The sequence below is a fragment of the Plecotus auritus genome (genome assembly GCF_963455305.1).
Source record: "Plecotus auritus genome assembly, chromosome: 9".
NCBI classification, from domain to species: domain Eukaryota; kingdom Metazoa; phylum Chordata; class Mammalia; order Chiroptera; family Vespertilionidae; genus Plecotus; species Plecotus auritus.
In genome coordinates this window covers 115,696,317-115,717,895 of record NC_137783.1, presented here as the reverse complement: position 1 = coordinate 115,717,895, position 21,579 = coordinate 115,696,317, and the positions used below count along the sequence as shown (strand labels likewise).

The 21,579-nt window shown below is 48.5% G+C and overlaps 1 protein-coding gene across 2 annotated transcripts in view; it reads right to left on the bottom strand.

Moving 5' to 3' along the window:
- The window catches only part of SYT9 (synaptotagmin 9), a 159,928-nt gene that overhangs the window by 18,185 nt on the left and 120,164 nt on the right, over positions 1–21,579 (bottom strand). The window contains exon 6 of one of the 2 annotated variants that reach the window (XR_013959033.1): positions 21,396–21,520. Coding sequence is in view for 1 of the 2 variants with exons in the window: in XM_080641619.1 (XP_080497745.1) it covers positions 21,396–21,525 (130 nt within the window). In the remaining variant the exon portion in view is untranslated. Of the gene's footprint in view, positions 1–21,395; positions 21,526–21,579 lie in introns of both variants that reach the window. The other variant, XM_080641619.1, reaches the window with a different exon arrangement.

Here is a 21,579-nt window from a genome sequence, read left to right as displayed (position 1 = left end):
GATATGACTCCTGCGATATTGGACTGTGGCTCTTGAATAATCCTTGACTGGAACCTGCTAAAGGTCCCAGCCAACACCATCTCACACATCTGGATCTACATCTGGAGATGAGTTAGTTGGATGGAAGAGAGTGTCAGGATGTGGTGGGCATGCTGCAGGGGAGGGGAGCACACATGATCTGCTGATATCAGCAAAGCCTGTTGGAGACATTGGCTTGTTCCTCAGCCTTGCCTGCTTTGTAGCCTCTATCATGCATTCAGCACTTCCGAGATGCCTACTGTGTGCACAGGCGCTGCTCCTCTGTGGGTCATTCCTTCTCCCTCCAAATCATGCATCCATGCCCTATCCTGGCGGTGCAGGGCTCTTACTAGGTGTAAACAAGTCAGAACACAGCCCTAGGTAACACCGTAACTGTCATCAAGCAATCTGTCTGGTTATTTACTTATGTCTATCCCCTTAGTTGGACAGTTTCATGGAGAATCGAGCTTGGCACCCGCTCAGAAACATTTGATTTATAAATGAAAAACCATAAAATGCTAGGGAGAAGGCAGATGTCACTGGCACACTCCATCTCTAACAGGGGAAGGGTGCTCAATTCCAAGGATGTTGTCAGGTGAAGGTGCTAGAGGTAAAGTCTGTGCAATGATGAGCAAATCTAGGCTTCCACAGGGGTACACTGGAATTCATTCACTCCCATTCATTCATAATACTTCTCTCTCTCTCTCTCTCTCTCTCTCTCTCTCTCTCTCTCTCTCTCTCTCTCCCACTCTCTATCTCTCCCCCATGTTTCCTTCACTGGACTGTGCTACTGGAAGCCAAGTACCATGTATTTTCATCAATGAATGCTCACTATCTACACATTGTGTAGGATTGAGTGGCCCTAAAGAAGTGTTTATTGAATAAGCACATCAGTGAAAGCCATCAGAATCCTGAAAGGTTACCTGCAGTGACGATTATGGCCAGCAGAGGGCAGAAAAGGGTAGCAGAGCTGATGGCAGAGGCCCCAGGAAAGGGCCATTTCCTCCGTGGGGATCCCTTGGCATTAAGGCAAGGGTCCTATTAACCATGTGAATATTTGAAGACACTGAGAGCACCAGGACTGGAGAAAATTGCTGACAGAAGTCCAACAAAGCCTCGCGTCATTAAGGAGAGAGATCAATTTGAGTGGGGAGCTGGAGATGCTGGTGGCCGGTGCTGGGGCAGAGGTGTGTGGAGAGAGGAGCGGAGTCTGGGACCCCAAGTGAAGTAGTCTAGAGTCACAGTGCTGGCAGCACAAGCCCTGTGCCGAGCGCCTCTGGGAGCTCCAAATCTACCCTGGGGGCGTTGTCATTCTTAAAGTGACAAGTATCCTGAAAGTTGGGCCTGACACCGTCCTCCATCCTGATTGGGGAGAAAGGGCAGGGAGGATGCTCTCATGCTCCAGGTCCCCCATGGGTGTGGGAACTGGCAGAGTGTGCTGGGTCATTAGAAGAATTGCTCCTCATCTCAGTCAATTTTCTCTGGAGCTTCAAGTGCTAATGGCAGGTGCAGAGATTAGACAGGAGGCAGGCGGGGAGCAGCCAGCGGTTGCCTGAAGGACCACCTCTCACCTGGTGAGGGTCTCAGTGGGGGCTGCTGGCCTGGCAAACTGTGGGGCCCAGACTTCATTTGCTGCCATGTGGAGCCTATGTTGGCTTGAGCCTTTTGGAATCAGCTAGAAAGAGATTTGTTTCCAGGAGAGCAGATAATGGAGCCCAGAGATGCTGTGGGTGGACATCAGGGGAAAGGAGGGAGTCACGGCTGGAAGGTCAGACAGACATCACGAGGGGATGAGGAGAAGGTAGTTTTCATCTGTCTGAAGAAGGGAATCTGCTGGAGGTTGGAAACAGTTCCCCGGATCAGGCCTTTGGGCCTTGGGGGATGTGGTGTGGCCAGCTAACCAGGTGAGGGGACACCTGTCCTTTTGGGATGCTCTGAGCATCAGCAGCGCTGGGAGGTCCTTTGCCCAGGGGAGTGTGGAGAGGCGCGGACCCTCAGGTCCTATAACCAAAGCTTTGATGGAAGCTTTGCTGATGCCTCAAAGTGACCCAATTGTGAAACACAAGTGTCAAGTGTGTGGCTCCTCGAAGAAACTCAGCTTCCCAGTATAGACAGAGACCCAGATTTCTCGGTGCCGGTCTGGAGCAGGCCCTCCGGAAGAGGAGAGACAGGCAAAGCTCTATATTTTTAGACAATAAACGCACTTGAGAGGCAAAAGGGAGAGCAAGGAGCCAGGTGGTGCTGAGAGCAGATAGTAAGACAAAGGCAGGCCTGCAGCTCCTCACTGTTTTCAGCTTTCATGCTCGTCCTTGTAAAACGTCAGTAGTCGTGTGTGTCTGTGAGTGCCTCCCCTACTATCATTCTGATTGCGTGGCCACAATAGCATTTTAAAGAGCTTTTCAAATAGTTTGAGTCTCTCCATCTTGGCTCCCAGCAATTGAAAATGTCTACCTACCTTTTTTTTTCTTCTGAGTTTTTGAAACTCTTTATTCTAAACCTGGTGGTGGAATCTGATCATATCCAAACATTCTCTCTTTTGTTACCATAATCTCTATGATGATTTACCCAAGGGCCTAATTACTATTTTGCCAAAGAGTTCTTGTTTCCCCACACATTTTGTCATTCTCCTTCTTAGATTAATTTATCGTTGACCCTTGAACAATGTGGGTGTTAGGGGCACTGACTCCTGCATGCAGTTGAAAATCTACGTATAACTTCTATCTCTCCCAAACTGTAACTACTAATGCCTATTGAAGCCTCACCTATAACACAAATAGTCGATTAACACATACTCTGTATGCTGCATGCATTACATACCGCATTCTTACCATAAAGTAAGCTAGAGGAAAAAAGTTATTTTAATAAGGAAGAGAAAATACATCTACAGTATTTACTGAAGAAAAAAAATCTACATATAAGTGGACCCAGACAGTTTAAACCCATGTTGTTCAAGGGTCAACGCGTATGTGTACTTACCTGTCCTGCACATCCCCCTGAACGTCTTGCAGTTTGTCTGATGGAAGCCACGTGGGCACAGTGAGGGTTTGCATCCTGAATGGTGAGAGGCGGCCTCTCACAGCAGCGTCAGGCCCTTCGGGACGTGAGAATAAAAGCTCAAAGACTGTCCACAGCTGGACTTGCTGGGACTGAATGAGGGTGGGGCTGTGAATCAGAGCTGGGGCGGGGGGCGCCAGGATGCGACAAGGAGATGCTCCTGTATCAGGGCCAAGGATGAAGTCAGAGAGGAGAGTAAGCAGAGGCGTGGCATGTCCATCAGGTATCGGGGTGGGACGTGGGTGGTATCAAACCCTGCACGGTTTGGCAGGGAGTGGGGCTCTGGCCTGAGGGGTACAATTTCAAAGTGCAGAGCAGAGTAATGGGAAGAGGCTGGGTTGTCCCAGAGGGTGTGATCCAAGCTGATGAAGAACAGGAGCAGGATCTGAATGCTGGCTAAGAGCCCAGCAGGATCCAGGTAAGGAAAAGGCCCTTTCAAGGTAGAGCCAGGTTGGAAGAGGGCAGAGCTGCCTCCAGGACCCGGGAGCATGCAGTGAGGATGCCAAGAACACCTGGGACCTGCAGATGTGGGGCGACAGGAGGCAGGGGATCATCTGGGACTCACTGTATAACCGCGGGGTGCTCTGCCCTTGGACTGAAAGCAGCACAGGCTACTCCTTAACCCTTCCTGTGGGGTGGCGTGTGGTTTCATGGCCCACAGGCGAGATGGAGCCTCGATGGCCAGAAACAGGAGGAGAGGAACAGCCTGTGTGCTGGGAGAGAAGAGCTGGGCCTAGGCCCACACACCAGTCATCCCCTCTCTCTCTCCGTATCTTCAACCTTTCCTTCCCTATCAGCCTTTTCCTCAGCCTATAAAAACACTCAAATTTCTTGCTTCTGAAAAAGAAAATCCCATTGTCAAAATCCTTCATCCTTTTTCTAGCAACTGGCCTGTCTTTTGCCCTTCCCCTTTTAGCCCAGAAACTTGGAGGAGTTGTCTGTAACCATAAACTCGGAGGGCATCAGATTCCACTGTCTACTGAGACTGCTCTCCTCGGGCGAGGGAGACACACAGACATGAAAGCTCAGGGGAGCCCGCCAACCAGCCCAGGCACACAGAAACGCCGGCGTGCTCTCTCTTTCTCAAGATATTTGAGAAACTTGAAAGGTAGCAAAGAGGTGGGGCATAGTGTCGAGGAAAGATTTTAAAATATTATTCATCGTAGTGTTATTTACAATAGCCAAGATATGGAAGCAACCCAAGTGCCCATCAATAGCTGAGTGGATAAAGACATTGTGGTACCTATATACAATGGAATCTTACTCGTCCATAAAAAAGAATGAAATCTTCCCATTTGCGACAGCATGGATGGACCTAGAGGGTATTATGCTCAGCGAAATAAGCCAGTCAGATACTGTATGATTCCACTTATATGTGGACTCTAAAAAACGAAATAGATGAACAAACAAAACAGACTCATAGACACAGAAAACAGACTGATGGTTGCCAGATGGGAGGGGGGTTGGAGGGATGGGTGAAAAAGGTGAAGGGGTTGAGAAGTACAAATTGGCAGTAATAAAATAGTCACGGGGATGTAAAATACAGCACAGAGTATATAGTCAATAATATATATATATATATATATATATATATATATATATATATATATATATATATATATATGCGCCAAGCAATCAGAACACTGGAATGACCAGAATGACTGGAATGACTGGAACGACCGGTCGCTATGATGTGCACTGCGGTGGCCAACCGGCCCAATTGGGGCCTTGATCAGCTGCCCCTACCCCCACCAGCCCCGCCCCCGATCAGCCCCCATCAGGGGCGGGGGCAGCCAACCTCCTACGACCCCTCTGGTCCAGCCCTGATCTGCCCCCATCGGGGTGGGCCGGCCAGACCACACCCATGCACAAATATGTGCACTGGGCCTCTAGTACTGTAATAACTGTGTATGGTGCCAGATAGGTCATGGCATATACTGTCTAACCACTATGCTGTGGACCTGGAAATAATATAATATCGAATGTCAACTGTAATTGAAAAAATATTTGAAAAATATTTGAAGTTGATTTGAACAGATTTTGCTAAGCCTTCCTTGTGGCTGGGCCTGTCAGGGCCCCACATGACTGTCTGAGTGTGGCCCTGTCCCCCAGTCCTCGCTGCCTCCTCTCTTCCACTCTGGGAGGCCACCATCTGTCTGAGATCCCCTGGTGAGTACTGTCCCAGTCTGTTTTTCCAGTCTTCACGTTCGGCCTCAGCAGGGAGGGGGTACAATGGGAAGATCCTGCCTGTCTGAGCCCAGGTCCCTGTCCATCCCAGGAGGGCCAGTGCTGAGTTGGGACCTCATGCTGATACCTGGGTCGCTGGAAAACCTGCAGTCCTCTCCCCGCCCCCCGGTCCCCCAAATCACCCAGAGCTTCTGTGTGTCACACTTGGACCTTCCTGACAGCTCTTCCCCAAGGGATCTGGGCTTCAAATTCAGACGAATCAGCCTTTTGTCAGCAGATTTGGGGCACAAGCATTTCCATTTAAAACCCAGGTGGACCGATCTTGGGCCCAGAATAGAGTCTGACTGGCGGTCAGCTAAGAAACGTGTAAGAGGTAGGAGCACGGTGTGCACACATGTGTGTGAGGAGTGGGTGGTTAAGATCTAAGTAACTTAGTTGTGAACACAATATATCTTTGGAAGAGCATCTTTCCAAAGGTAACAGGTGAATGGTACACTTTGTCAAGTTCTTCTGCTCTTGGCCTTGAAATGCCTTAATCTCCCTTCTTCTTATCAGCTCTCCCTTCCCTCACCTTTGTCCCAGACACCCTGTTCCTTTTCTACCATTCTGTAGTTCAGATGTTGGGACCATACATCCACATAAAGGCCTCCTCCCTCTCCCGGACCTCTCACAGACCTCCGCAAGGGCATTCATTCCGTCTCCCCACCCGTCCCCTCCACATCTGACTACTTCAGGCCCAAGGGCGGCACATTTGCCTCCAGCCTCGTCCCCTCCACTCGCACTCCTCCAGATGGCCAGCGTGACCCTTTTACAACGCAGATTTGAGCCTGTTCTTACAATCATCCCAGAGCTCCCTTACTGCCGGCAGAAAGCCCTAAGCCCTTATTGTGGCTGAAGGAGCCCTTCCCGCCCTTTCTGTCCTCATTTCCATCCCATGGACCCGGGGTCTCAGTCCTGAAGTCCTTGGTGTCCCAGGGGCAGCCCTCCTCTTTCACACCTGCCTGCATGTGAATGCATTAACCTTTCCCCTCGAAATTCTGTTTCCTCTTTGCTCAACAGGAGGATTTCCACTCATTTTCAAGAACCTGTCCAGGGGGTTCAACATGTCTCTTGGGTCACCACCCTTCCCCAGTGGATGGCTGGGAACTCTCCCCCCTGTGCTCCTAAACAACTTCTGAAAACACAGATTATACAATTTACTGTTAGACTGCCCTCCCCTCCACCCGCCCCCGGAGTCCTTGCAGCAGGTCCTCCGCACCCAAGACAGTACCCGGCCCCGGGCAGGGAACCCTCTCGTAACAGTGACACACATGTCCAGCTAGAATGCCTCTTCCTTCCTTCTGTGGCTTTACCCAACAGTTTTCTTCAATTATAAACACACAATTGGTGTCTCTGTGCTGCTTAAGCGTTTTAAGGCTAAGCCCAGCTCCAAATTGGATGGTTAAATATTTGTGATCAGAATCATCTATTTGTCCTCATGCAAACATGGCAACACACACTCAGGTGTGCAGCATCATGTGCAGAGAAGTTCAAACCAAGGAACGCTGTTGCTTCCTGACAAATAGATGTGATGAAAAGCAGAGAATTCTGGTCTAAAAAAGTATTCTAGACGGCCCTACTACGTGTGCAATTGGGTAGGATCCTACATTTCCCTTGTAGCCCTCCCACACGGCCTCAGAAATACTCACTAGAAGTGCACAACCTTCACTTCAGTTTTTATAGTCTGGATTGTGACCCATCGTTAGGTTTGGAAAGCAATTTAATGTGTGACCAGTATTTTTTTTTAAATAAAATAAACAATTTTTTTTTCAAAAAATACATCATATGTATGTATATTTTTTCAAGAAACTTTTGTTTCAGTTTTATATCCGTGTGTATTGTGATGTATAATGTATTCCTTACTGTAAGTCACAGCCAAGATTGCCTGAGGCACGCTGCTCTGCTCCCTGTATAATAGGGAACTTAATGAAATACAGTGTCGCCACACCTTACATTCTTAACATCTAAGTCTCTGTGAATCATTGAAGATTCCAAAAGCCAAAGAAATGACAAACTTGGACTCTCCCCAGAAAAGTTATCTTTACTTGAGCACTGTAATAGCATCATCAAAAATCAGCAATGGAGATGCGGGGCGGAGTTGTTTTCCTCCTTGTTCAACACTCAGGGAGCACCTTTCACTGCCAGACACTATGCTAGATGCTTCCATATAGATTGTATCATTTAATCACAACAGGTACTTAAAAACGAGGTACTAGCTATGGCCGGGTTTGCTCAGCGTTTAGAGCATTGGTCCTTGGACTAAAGGGTTCTGGGTTCAATTCCCATCAAGGGCAGGTACCTCAGTTGTAGGCTCGATCCCCTGCCCTGGTCAGGCTACATATGCAGGAGGCAACCAATCGATGTGTCTCTTGCACATCGATGTTTCTCTCTGTCTCTCCCCTTCCCTTCCACACTCTCTAAAAATCAATGGAAAAATATCCACAGGTAAAGATATAAAATAAAATAAAACAAAACAAAATAAAACAAAACTAGGTATTAACATCCCCATTTCATGGAGGAGGAAACTGATCCTCGGAGAGATTAGGTGATTTGCTCAAGCGCACAGTTCTAAGTGGCAGAGATGTGTAGGTTCCCTCCTTATTAAACATTAATGCAGCACAAATGGGCTATAGGATCATGTAGAACCTTCATGGAACCTCCAGTTTGGGAGTCAGACTCTGCAAACTCTCATAACATAATCCAAATTCAAATCCATGTTAATGCCATGCAAGACTTCCTGGAGCTATGAAGGTGACCTTGTCTCATGCCAGCAAAACTGACTACAAATCTTTAAATATCTTTTATTTCCCTATCCTATGGCCCACCTCCCCCAAGCCACCCAACTCCTTTCCCTGTGGCTGGCCACTTCTTCTCCAAAACCTACTCTTCCTTCAGCTTCTCCAACCACAACCCCTCATACATACTAGCTCCCACCCCACCCCACTCAACAGCTACTCAGCAGGCATGTCCCACTGAGCAACACAGAGCACTACAAACAGAGGCCACCCGATGTTCTCTGACCACGGAGGGGAGGTGACAGTGGAGGGGGCCCGGCCTTTAACTTCCCAGCCCTCCTCTCTGGGTGGGTGAAGCCCTGAGTCTGGTCCAGATCTGTCCCTCTATCATCACCCTGGTTCTCCATCATTCCCTGGACCACAGATGCCCCTTCTAGTCTTTGCAGCTGATGCACTAAGCAAAAAGTGACAGGAGTCCGCCGGTAACTGCTCAAGGACTCTTATAAAGCCCGGAGCCACCCACCTCGTCTATAATATACGACTGCATTTCCAGGGCGATCGCTGTTATTAATTCTGTGCTCATCCCTGTCCTGAGGAAGCTGCTGCCCTGTGGGGCAGTCTGCTGGGCCCCTGTGAACTCAGACAGTCTGCAAAGACAGCAAAGGGAGCTCCACCTGTGCTGCAGGCTTTAGAGAACCACAGGCTTGAGGCAGGAAGAGCAACATCTGGGCTGAGGCAGCCTCAGAGATGCCCATGGGATTCTAAAGTCCTTTTCTTTCCAGTTATTCCCTTTTTTGCTTTCAAGCATCTCCGCTGACAGCAGCAGCTGGAGCTAAAAGCTTTTTCCCTGTAACAAAGCCCAGCCTCTCAAGGCCTTTGCTCTTAACCCTTTTGGGCCCACGGGCATGTGAGAGCAGGACTGGGCAGAGCAGATGGCCACTGTGTGTGACAGCTTCGATTCTGCAGGACCCCGTGGCGTTCCTGACTCCCCCTCATCCTGGGAGTGGAGGGTTTCTCTACATCTCTATTTCCTTCTCTGCAAGAATCCCTGGATCCTTACTCCTGGTGTAAGATTTCGCTCCAGGTAAGCTCACATTCACATGCTACTTTGGTTCTACACTTGGAGAACAATGCAAGTGTCATATCATTTTTAAGTGGCAGGATAAGAACCATTAGTGCTAATCCTGGGAGTGGACATTCTGCAACTTTAAGGAACATAACATAACATTTTATTTTATTTTAAACATATTTTTATTGAGTTCAGAGAGGAAGGGAGAGAGATAGAAACATCAATGATGACAGAGAATCATTGATCTACTTCCTCCTGCAGGCCCCCTACTGGGGATTGAGCCCACAACCCGGGCATGTGCCCTGACTGGAAATCAAACTGTGGCCTCCTGGTTCATAGGTCAACACTCAACCACTAAGCCACACCATCCAGGCAAGAATATAACGTTTTATTTTTTAAAAAATATTTTTATTGATTTCAGAGAGGAAAGGAGAGGGAAATAGAGCTAGAAACATCAATGATTAGAGAGAATCATTGATCAGCTGCCTCCTGCATTCACCCCACTGGGGAGCAAGCCTGCAACATAGGCATGTGCCCTTGACCAGAATCAAACCTAGGGCCCTTCAGTTTGCAGGCTGATGCTCTAGACACTGAGCCAAACCAGCTAGCGCAGGAACATAACATTTTAAAAGTGAAAGATCAGATTCACTCAGCCTTGGCCCCTCACCTAGGAATACAGTGTGGACCTTACCCTACAGGCTCCAGGTGACAGCAGACGCAGTCCTGTGGCTGTCCGCCATGCTGCGGGGTCCTGCACACAGTTCTCCACAGCCAAGGGGCCTTGGTTGTCAACCCATTCCTTGGTCTTGTGTGCCGAAGCGAGTCTAACTCTACATCCTTGGCCTCCATCTCCAGGCAGAGCCAGCCTGCCATGCTGGGGTCCTGCTTGGGTCGACCTCAATCCTCAAGGTCTGCCATGAAGACCTCTGTCATCACCCTACCACCAGAATCCCACTCTGACTCCTGCCTGACTCTTGGGTCCCTTGTTAGAGGCTGGATCTGGGGCCTCAGTTGTTGCCACAGGAGGCCCCCCGCCCCACTGCTGTCCCTATATGGAAGCTTCTAGAATGAGCACCAGATGCTCAGCCTCCAGATGTTGGTTATGGGTCTGTGAGCCCCTTTGCATCCAGTGCTCCAGGCCCATCTTCCCCCGGGAGCAGGAGTTGACTATTCCCATCCAGCTTCGTCCTCCATGTGACCCTGACTCCAGCAAAAGGGAGGGAGAAGCAGACAAGCCCAACCAAACGCACCCTCTGGACGCACAGACGTTAGCATTGACAGAAAAACCCAGAATGTTTACATTGTTTACATCTAGTGGGTCTGAATCCCTCTGCACAGCATTTGCTTCATTGATTGGTTTTACAACCTTCCTCTAAGCCAGCGGTTCTCAACCTGTGGGTCGTGACCCCTGTGGGGGTCGAACGACCCTTTCACAGGGGTCGCCTAAGACCATCGGAAAACACAGATATTTACATTATGATTCATAACAGTAGCAAAATTACAGTTATGAAGTAGCAACGAAAATAATTTTATGGTTGAGGGTCACCACAACATGAGGAACTGTATTAAAGGGTCGTGGCATTAGGAAGGTTGAGAACCATTGCTGTAAGCAAAGCTTTTCAATCTGGACACTTCCTTTCAATATGTACAATGTTTAAGTATGCTCTATTCAGATCCCTCAGCTCCACAGGAAAAATATCGCACCATGTTTCCTGTTTATAACTGCCTCTTACTGACAGTCTGAGCACAATTCCCCACAGCACATCCCAGGAGTGCAGGTCACATTGTGTCAGTGCTCAATGACTATAAAGCTCCCTGGCTTTGGAGACACCCTGTTCCTTACTTTTTATTGAATGTAGTGGGGTGACATCTATATATATAAAGGGGTAATATGCAAATTGACTGGACCACAGAACAACCAGTTGCTATGATGTGCACTGACCATCAGGGGGCACACGCTCCATGCAGGAGCTACCCCTAGCCTGCAGGCTCCGATCACCCAATGGGAAACAGGAAACTGTGGGGGGTGGCGGTGGATGCAGGAGGTGCAAGGCCAAGGCAGGTGTGAGTGGGGCCCCGATTGCCCCACTAGTTGCCCCACACACAGAGGGCAATGGGTGGTAGGGGGGTGGGGCTGGCTGCCTGAAGCCAGGGAAGATCGGCCCTGATCACAGGCTAGACCTAGGGACCCTACGTGTACATGAATTTTGTGCGCTGGGCCTCTGCTTGGTTAATAAAAGTATACAGGTTGCAGGGGTCCAATTCTATAATACATCACCTGTATATTGTGTTGCGTATGCACCACCCCAGTCCTTTCCTTATTTTCAAGAATTTCAATGATTATTGTCATCACATTCATATTCTGAACTTTATTTAAAACTAGAGGTCCGGTGCATGAAATTCGTGCATGGGGAATGTGTCCCTCATCCCAGCCTGCACCCTCTCCAATCTGGGACCCCTCGAGGGATGTCTGACTGACCTACTGGGATTGGGCCTAAATGGGCAGTCGGACATCCCTCCCACAATCCAGGACTGTTGGCTCCCAACTGCTCACCTGCCTGCCTTCCTGATTGCCCCTAACCGCTTCTGCCTGCCAGCCTGATCACCCCCTAACCACTCTCCTGCCAGCTTGATTGATGCCTAACTGCTCCCCTGCCAGCCTGATTGCCCCTAACTGCCCTCCCCTGCCAGCCTGGTCCCCCCCAACTGCCCTCCCCTGCAGGCCTGGGTCCCCCCCAACTGTCCTTCCCTGCAGGCTTGATTGCCCCCAACTGCCCTCTCTTGCAGGCCTGGTCCCTCCCAACTGCCCTCCCCTGCTGGCCATCTTGTGGCAGCCATCTTGAGTGTTGGAGTGACAGTCAATTTGCATATTACTCTTTTATTAGATAGTATAAAGGCCTGGTGCACAGGTGGGGGCTGGCTGGTTTGCCCTGAAGGGTGTCCTGGATCAGGGTGGGGGTTCCCTTGGGGCATGGGGTGGCTTGGGCAAGGAGCCTGTGGTGGTTTGCAGGCTGGCCACACCCCCCGGCAACCCAAGCATAGGCTGGAAGCAGGTATCTGGGATTTATTTATCTTCTATAATTGAAACTTTGTAGCCTTGAGCAGAGGCCAGGGCAGGCCAGGGCGGGGGAAGCTTTGCTTCCTCCATCAGTAGGGGCAACCCAAGCCTCCTGCTTGCTCCAGCTCCGTGGCCACTGCCATCTTGGTTGGGTTAATTTGCATACTCGCTCCTGATTGGCTGGTGGGTGTGGCTTGTGGGTGTAGCAGAGGTATGGTCAATTTGCATGTTTCTCTTTTATTAGATAGGATAGGGGAAGTATGTAATTCCACTACTGCCAATCACAGATTTTACCATACAATTGAGCTTTAGTTTATAAATAAAAATAATGAATACAGGATTGAAAGATAATGTTCAAGTTGCTAAAATACTGTTATTAAATGAGTATAGATTTTCATTTTCATTCTAAACAAATGAATTGAAGTACATGGTAGGACAAGTACATGGGAAAGGACAGTCATGTGGCTGATCTTCGCCCTGAGAAACTGAGTCTTTCTCAACCCAGGGAGCCAGCAGAAGACAGAGGGCTGTCCAGGGTTCCCTCAAGCCCTTGCAGGATTTGAAATAAGATACAAAACAAAAGGAAAGCATTTTTCTAATTTTTTTTACATTACTTGTGTGTCATTAAGATAGAGAGAGAGAGAAAGTCTGGCCTGGCCAATGTGGCTCAGTGGTTGAGCACAGATCTATGAATCAGGAGGTCATGGTTCAATTCCCAGTCGGGGCACATGCCCGGTTTGCTGGCTCTATCCCCTGTATGGGGCGTGCAGGAGGCAGCCGATCAATGATTCTCTCTCATCATTGATGTTTCGCTCTATTTCTCCCTCTTCATTCCTCTTTCTGAAATCAGTACAAACATATTTAAAAAAGAGAGTCTTTCTTTTGATCATAAATATTCCAACACATAAGCTAATTAGCCAAACATCATAATTTGTTTCACTAGGAAAACTTTATAGACGGTCCCTGATATGCCATGTACTTTGTTAGGTACGGACATACCATGGTGAGCAAGACAGAAGGGTTGATCCCATGGCAGCTTTGGGAATGGTCCTCTGTGTCCCAGAGAAGGTATTTTCTGTTTCAAGCAAGAGAAATCCCACCTCATACTGCTTACATAAACCAGCCTAGATCACTTATTTTAGGGGGATGAATTGGCCCACCAGCCCATTATACAGTGGCCACTTCAGAATGCTGGTCCTGGAGTCAGAGACTGCTGAAGGCTCCAGCCCACAGTTAGCCACTTGCTTATTTAATTATTATTCAGGTGTGCCACAGGAACGGTCCAGCGCAGTGACTGCTGGGCAAGGTCATTTGTAAAGGGGAGGAGAGTCAAGATGCAGTTGTCTTTCTGTTTGGGCAGTGATGTTATTTTCCAACACATTGTCTTTTATAGCCCCAATGTTTACCCGCATGTTGTGTGTGATTACTATCTCCACAGACTTTAGGAAGAGTCACTCGTTTTGTATTCCGGCTGAAGAGGAGAAAATGTTTAGCATCCTTTTTTATACAGATCATTCAATACAAGAAAGAAGACTTACTTGGGAAATTTGAATGCTCTTGGCTTTGTTTGCTGACCATTCCTTCCACCAGCTGGAAACCTACTTGTCCAAACTGCATTCTGGCCACTTAAATTAACTGGCACAGATTCTAATGGGGTTGTTAATGCTTTTCAGATTCCCAAACATGTAGCACATTTTTATGTTCTTTGCAATCAGTTTTGCTTCAGTGGCCCTGCAGGTATTTATGGAGACTGCCATGCTAAATCCCATCCATAAAAATAGCTTATTTTTTGGTGTGTGTGGGGGGAGGGGAATATCAATTATAAGTCCTTTATTTTGTCCAACAATACTTTCCCATTATTTTTCTCTTTTTTTGTCTTTACATGTAGGTGGAGTGAATCATTATTTTGTGTAAACTGCTGCTAAAATGTTTCCCTGGTGAGAAATGCCAACTTGTGGACTAATAACCTTGTCACCTCCTGATCAGTTCTCATTCAAGGTACAATGGTCTGCCACTCATCACAGGGGTCTCTGTGGTGTTTCTGTTTCTTCTATCTCTTATGAAGGAAGATGCTGAAATACTTTAGAACCTGGGCATCCACTTAAGCTCAAGAGAAATCTTCATGATTTACAAGGTGACTCAGTTACTGTCCTGAACATTTCTCAACTGCAATCAAAATGCAAAGCCAGTATCATCAGATGGCACACTTGGGAACCAAGGGAGCAAATGACCTCCTCGCACGTCCTCCTCCTAAGTGGAGGAAAGGTAACTCAAGCTTGGAGCCTAAGAAGGGCCATCTCCATTTGAAGAGCCAACTGCAAATTCAGTCTCGATATCTTGTACATCGCCCCAAACTGACTTCTACTTTGGATACATTAAATGGGGAATTGTGGAACTTCAGAACTAAAGGAACCCAATTGCTTTCATTATATGTCTCATTTATTCACTCATTCATTCATCAAATACTAATTCAATATCTATGTAATAGGGACAGTATTTCCACTCCCTGTAAATCATGTTGTTTCATTCAATTAATCAATGCCATATTATCCAGCATATCAAAGGCAAAGAGCCTAAAGTCAATGATCAGCTAGTCCCCCATGAAGCAAGAGCCAGCCCTTGTCCAAAAAGAGACACATCCAAATTCTAAGTGTTCCCTTTAGATGTTGAGAGGAGACCTTGGATATCTGAGCAGAAGGCATAGGGAGAGAGGAATCATGCTATTGATATAAAGAAAGTTTCCACCAGTTGGGAGGAGGAAGTAGAGAGGCTTTGGTGGAAGAAACAGAGAGAGGGAAAGAACAGAGGCTCTGATGGGAGGTCCTGGCTTCTACCTCTCAGGCTTGAAACCCCGAGTTTCAGGAGGATTGAGGAGGAAGTGGAAAGCAGTTGTAGCCCAGTGCCAACAAGAGGCTAGAGAAACAATGTAGAAATGGCCAGGCACAGGCATGACAAGGGCACCTGTAATGGCACCAAGTCTCCTGCAGTTCCCATGTGTCCTTGCATGCCGGGAGGGTGTGGAAGGAGGTGACAGTACTGGTGACAGTGTTTCGGGAGGGTTCCAGCAAGTGTGGAAATGACCCTGGACTAGGCTGCAAAGAAGACCTCTGGGCCAGGCATCTGATGAGATCTGCAGGGCCACAAACAGCTCAGGTGGGGTCTGGTCAGCCTCGAAGTGGGCAGCCTCGAAGTGGGCTTGGCTGATGGTGAGACAGTGCACATTACACCTGCAGGGATTCTCAGCAGCACAGGGGGTGACAGAGACAAGCAGGACAACACGCCCAAGCACATGACAGCATCCAGACCGCCACCTGCCGCCAGCTTTGCGCTTCCCTGCACCAAGACACCAGCGGGGGAAGGAGGAAGGAGGGAGTAAACCACTAGGAAGAAGGAAAAGAGTTGTAGTTGGGAAACCGAGTGTTACATTTGCGACTGATATGACTGGGAAATGACTGAAAAACAGTAATGAGCAAGATCCAGTTTATTTTTTTTCCTTTCCTGTTTCTTACCAAGAAGGGTATCTGTTTTAGATCAAGGAATTTACATTTTCTTGCACTATTTTAATGAACTTTCAAACATATTTTGTTCTCTCAGTTTCCATCCAGAACAAATGTTGTGTTCTCTGAGACACTGTGACATTCTGCTGGACCATCCCTGGGATGCATGTCACAGCGTGGGGGAGATGGTGTGATGACACGTCGTCTCCGTGTACCCACTACTCATCTCCTCCATTACTATCTCCTGACACCGACTTAGGCTTATGCTCAGGTCTTGAGCCAGGCCTTACATGGGCAAAGCATGTGATCACCAGCCTATCACTGCCTACTAATAGTGAGTGGAGTTCATGGGGTTTCCAAAGCTGACAAGCTGGGTGCCAAGGGGCACCTCAAGTACCTCCTGCTTGCTGAGGGGCAGCACTTCCTAAAGTTTCCCCTGAAATAGGGAGAGAGAAGGAACAGAGCCTCAGGCCATGCTGTTTAAAAATAATTTTTCTGTCTCAGTTTCCTTCGCTACTGGTCTAATTCTCACCAGGACCTAAGCCCCACAACATCCTTGAACCCTGCAACACCCCAAGACCCCTTTGATGGGAACCTGATTTGCTTGGCTTTTCCTAGTCACCCACCCTCTTTCTGGAGAATCACTCCTGTGACTGACCAGTCCTGTTCATGTCTGTCAATCACTCTGTCCATCAGGGCCCATCTCAAGAAGTCTACTTCCTATATTCCTGCTGGGGTGAGCACCCCATCACATTTCCATGACCTGCAGCGACCTGGACCAGGGTGGGTACATAACCCAACCTGGGCAATCAGATGCTTTCTCCTGGGAAGGTGTGGGCCTCGGAGACTCTGGGTGGGCTCTGCTGGGAACCTGGTATAAAGGGCCAGTAGTGAAACTTCCTGTTGTGTCTGCGGAACTGACATTCGCTTTAGTTCTAAGCTCTAAGTTCACACCCTTAACAAGGCAGAGGGTGATCGATGAGGACTCTGCCTGTCAGGGTTCACAGGGCCACACCTGCCCCCTCGTTATGCTGGAAATGGTAGAACCCTGAGTTCCAGGGGGCATCGGGCTCCCTGGGGTGGTCCTGGCAGGCCAGACTAGCTGCACATCCACAGAAAAGCTGGGCTTGGAGAGAGGGACTTCTCCACACCTGGGCAGCCCCAGTGGGGCTTCGGTTTAGAATCTCCCACCTCTGCCAGTCAGGACAACGCTGCTGATCTTCACTGTGAATTCCGGTTAGAGCCTCTGTCTCTGTCTCTCTTAGAAAAGCAAAATTCAATTTAACCAAATGGTATCTTCCCATCAAACCAGGTTTGTGTCTTGTTAATGGAGAAGGTGCATACAGCACTACACATGGAAGCGATGAAAACCTGGAACCATTTCTATGATTCTCTCTGGGGATTGTGAGGAAGGTCAGCTCCACATCCAGGAGGTAGGCCAGGTGCTGGGATGTGGCCAGGAGGCATCTTGGATACATGGCAGAGGGGGTTCTGAGGTTGGAGCCTCAAGAGTTCTGTCATCTCCTGAGGCCCCACAGAGGGGACACTCCTGTCCCCAGGTGCCAGCAGCCTGCTCTGGGGGAGCCATGCCGCTTCCCGGGCCTCTGACATCTGGGCAGAAAGGGAGCAGGGCTGGCTGACCTTTGAGTGTGCGGTGAAGCTGTCCAGAATCCCTGGGAGAGAAACGGATTTCTGAACTCACTGGCTTTGAAGACTCCATCTGCCACCTGCCCTGGCAAGGTCAGGCATGCTGGATGCAGCCCCGAGCCACTGCCAGATCTCTGCAGGCTCGGGGTTCAGTCCTAACCTGGTCCCTCGGCCCCCAGCAGTGAAGAGCTTCTGCCAGGCCAGCCTCCCTTTGCACCACCATATTCTCTTTCCCCCTTTTCTCTCGCAAACACACATGCTTACACACACACACACACACACACACACACACGTGTGCATGCGTGAGAACTGTGACTTCACTACTGTTTTTGTTTTAAAGCAGACATTTAAAGGAAGAGGGTATAATAGCAACTTTTCTTGAAGGCCAAGGAAGAAAGGAGAAGAACTTATACATGTGTCTATGCCCAGCAAAGTTGCAAATGACAACTTCCCCTAATCTGAGGTGATGGCTCACGGGGTGCAGGGGACGGAGGTGCCCAACCTTCCTGTGATCCTCCATGAAACACATTAGGGATGACATGTCTTTGTGTGAAAGTCACATGAGGACACACTGTGGAAAGTGGCTACAGTGTTTGGATAGGTTCAAGCCTCGGACTAATGAGAGGGCACAGTCCTCTCATGGCCACGTGCAAGTACCAGCTTGGAAGGCAGAGCCCGCCTAGCACAATTATAGCCAACAGCTATAGCTGTAAGCTTGAACATATGGTTCGAACACGTGGCCCCACGTGTCTGAGTGATGTGGGCTTGATAAGAGTTCAGGTGCATGTAATTGAGTAGGATTGAAACATACGAGAATGTTGTAAACATCTTGACCACACCCTTACTTTGCCTCATGGAATCTGGCTATAAAATAAAGACATGGCTTGTAGTCCGGGGCACTGTCGCTAGCTGTCCATCAGAGAGGACAGTGTTCCACCCAGACTCAACTTTATTCTCTTGTCTGTCTTTTCTCAATCCTTCACTGCCCCCTCTCAGGGTCACTGAACCTGGCTGAGCTGGCACGGCACATAAGGTGCCCAACATGGGGCTGAGTATGCCATGGCCGTGCCGGCTCGCCACACACACAGCAGTCACTCGGATTGTGGGACACAATGATAACCGAGGACTTTACTGAGCATGTATTATGTGCCAGCCGTGGTGCTTCACACATATTAGGTGCTTTAATCCTCACCACCACCCTGTGAGATAGGCACTGTGATGGCCACTTTATAGATGAGGGAACTCAGAAAGAAAAAAACAACTTGAGAGTGGCAGCCCACGGACTTGAATCTAGGTCCATTCAACCCCAAAGTGAGGGCTTCCCACCGCCTGCCCGCGGCCTCCTCCATCCTCATGGCTGTAAGCGACGGGCAGTGACCTCCCTGATACTGCTCTTCATCTCCTCTGGTACCAGTGCCCCAATTCTGCACATTTACTTTTAAAGGGAAAAGTATTGCCTCCCCTCTGAGGATGGATCTGGAGTTCTGGGCATGAACTTCAAAGAGACAGGAAGCCACGGGGCAGGGCCAGCCTCCCTTGGCTTGCCCTTCATTGGAGGGGCCCAGGTGTTTCATGTCTTAAGTTCTGCTGCAACAGTTGAGAACGGCCATTATATTAGCCGAAGTTATTCTAGCTGCTGGAACGATCGATTTCCAAGATTCAACCCTAAGACATTTATTTCTCACTTACATAACCATCAAACACAGATCTGCAAAAAGCCAGGTGCTGAGGGTTTTGGGAGCATCTCCCAGGTGGCCAGAGTCATGCAGCGTCTTTTCCTTGGCCGAGCAGGAAGCCTTCGAGGTCCACTGTCTGCATGCCCCCTTGTGTACACGCGCCCTTCAGGGTTATTTCCTGGCAAGGTCCCTGGCTTGTACACTGGATCAGGGCTCACGTCTTAGCCCCACACCACACCCCTCATCCTTATCCTTTCCCATGTCCTGTGTCTTGAAAAGCAGAGAGCTCTGACACTCTTTGACCTGCCAGATTACAAATAAGCACTGAAGTCAGCAGTGACTTACAAGGGTGCAAACATCTATTGTGACTGCTCTAATGGCCACCACTAGCGCCAGGTGCAGGCGATTTAATGAGCCCCCAGATGAAGCCTTTGAGACTTGCACCAAGAGCTACAGGAGTGAGGTGCAGGCTGGTCAGCACAGCCCTCCAGCTACTTCTCCAGATTCACGGGGCCTAAATTTATCTCCCTTAGGGATTAATTTCAAGTCTAGGAATTTAATTTCAATGGCCCAGGGGCAGAGGTCCTCAGGGACCTGCAAATTGGGGGCCCAAGGCTCCTCCTGGTACCCTGAAGCTTAAAATCAATTCACAAATCCTGCCCTGCTCTTCTCCCTCCAGCACCATCTCCAACAAAGGAAGACAGTCTCTTTGTCCCCAGGCCAGGTGGTGGCTGCTCTGCCTCTGCAGCTGCCTGCGCGTTTACTTCAACCAGACCAACCTGGCTGTCAACAGCAGAGCCCACGCCGAGCGAGGCCTCCCAGGATGGCTCTGCAGGGGGCAGAACTGTCTGCGCTGGGAGAGTCAGACAGACGTTCTCTGCCCCAAACCCAGGCTTCCTGGTGTCCCCAAAGGGCTCAGTTCTCTTCACTTACCAGGAGCAGGAGGAGGAAATGCTTCCTGGACAATCACATCTAAGCTGGACAAACACTTTTCTGCTTCATGGTTGGTGGCACTGGATGTGGATGCCAATGATCATGAATGCACCTTTAATGACGCATGTACACATCATATTCTGTCCCTTAAGGCAGTGGTCGGCAAACTCATTAGTCAACAGAGCCAAATATCAACAGTATAACGATTGAAATTTCTTTTGAGAGCCAAATTTTTTAAACTTAAACTTCTAATGCCATTTCTTCAAAATAGACTCGCCCAGGCCGTGGTATTTTGTGCAAGAGCCACACTCAAGGGGCCGAAGAGCCGCATGTGGCTCGCGAGCTGCAGTTTGCTGACCACGGCCTTAAGGTATATAAGCTCTTCAAGGGAAGGAATGGATAGTTTCTTATTCACATCTATTATCCGTACCTCATATGGTGTTTGATTCTCAGAAATGTTACCTAGTGAATGCAATTTATTTCTGAGAGAATGGGTTAGTAAATAAATAAGAGAGAGAGTCAATGAGCAAAGATGAATGGGAAGAGAATAAATGAGAAGGAAATGATGGGGGAGTGAGAGAATGAATGAGGGTATGAGAGGCAGAATGGTGGCCCATTGCTTCTAGGTACCCACTGCCCTCTTCTTTCTTGCCAACAAAACCCTTGCTTTCAGTTGGGCACATTTCCACCCAACAAAAAGAATACATTCCCCACCTATGTCCATGACTAAGTTCTGTAACTAAGTTAATTGTAAGTACCAGTGTTGCATGACACATCAAGGAAAATCCTTGGAAAAGGAATGTGTATGCTTTTGGTGACCTTTCTATGGCCTATAAGATATGTGATGGCTAGAGCTTAGCAGCCATATTGTACAATGAGGTGACCTCAAAAAAAAAAAAAAAGCCACTCTTTTCAGTGAGGTAGAAAGATAGAAGTCTAATGTATCTCAAAACCCCTATAACAACCCAGACTGCCTTCCTCTGGACCTTACTTATGTAAGACATAAATAAATGTTCCTTTCACTTGCTGTTTTGTGGTTTGTTGTTTTTTAGTTTTTTTATCATATGTAGTTGAATCTGATACTGACCAGCTTGTCTGGAATCACAAGTTCATGCTAGAGTCAGTGCCAGTATCCAGGCCTCCTCTCTCCCCGTCTCAAGTTCTTTCTGACACCAGGCCTAAGTCACTATAGGATGGCCTAAAAACGCCACCCTCACCCAGATCTTGCAGATGTCCTTCAAATGTCAACCCAAAGCCATGACACAGACTCAGAGAATCTTGACCTTTTTTAAAAAAAACAACCAAAGTGAGGGAAGAACCCTGATCTTTGCTCAAAACCCCAGGCTGGTAGGATCACAGACTCAACCTCGGACTGAATGCAATTCCTAACAGCCCAGGAAATGTACACTCACATTTTTGGTGGCTCCTTCATTTCCACAGTCAAGCATTTATTCTTCCATAAAGTGGAGCATCGGGTCTTACCTCCACCAGGGAATGCCAGTGTGCGATGGGCTTCCGAGGGTATGACAACATTTCACTCCAGTGGTCTCTGCCCAGCCTCTCAGCTGTGTTGCCTACTTGACACACGCCGATGATCTCATTGTGACCTATACTGTGAAAACAGCCCACAATAGATTTTCCTTACAAATTTGGTATGTAAGAATAA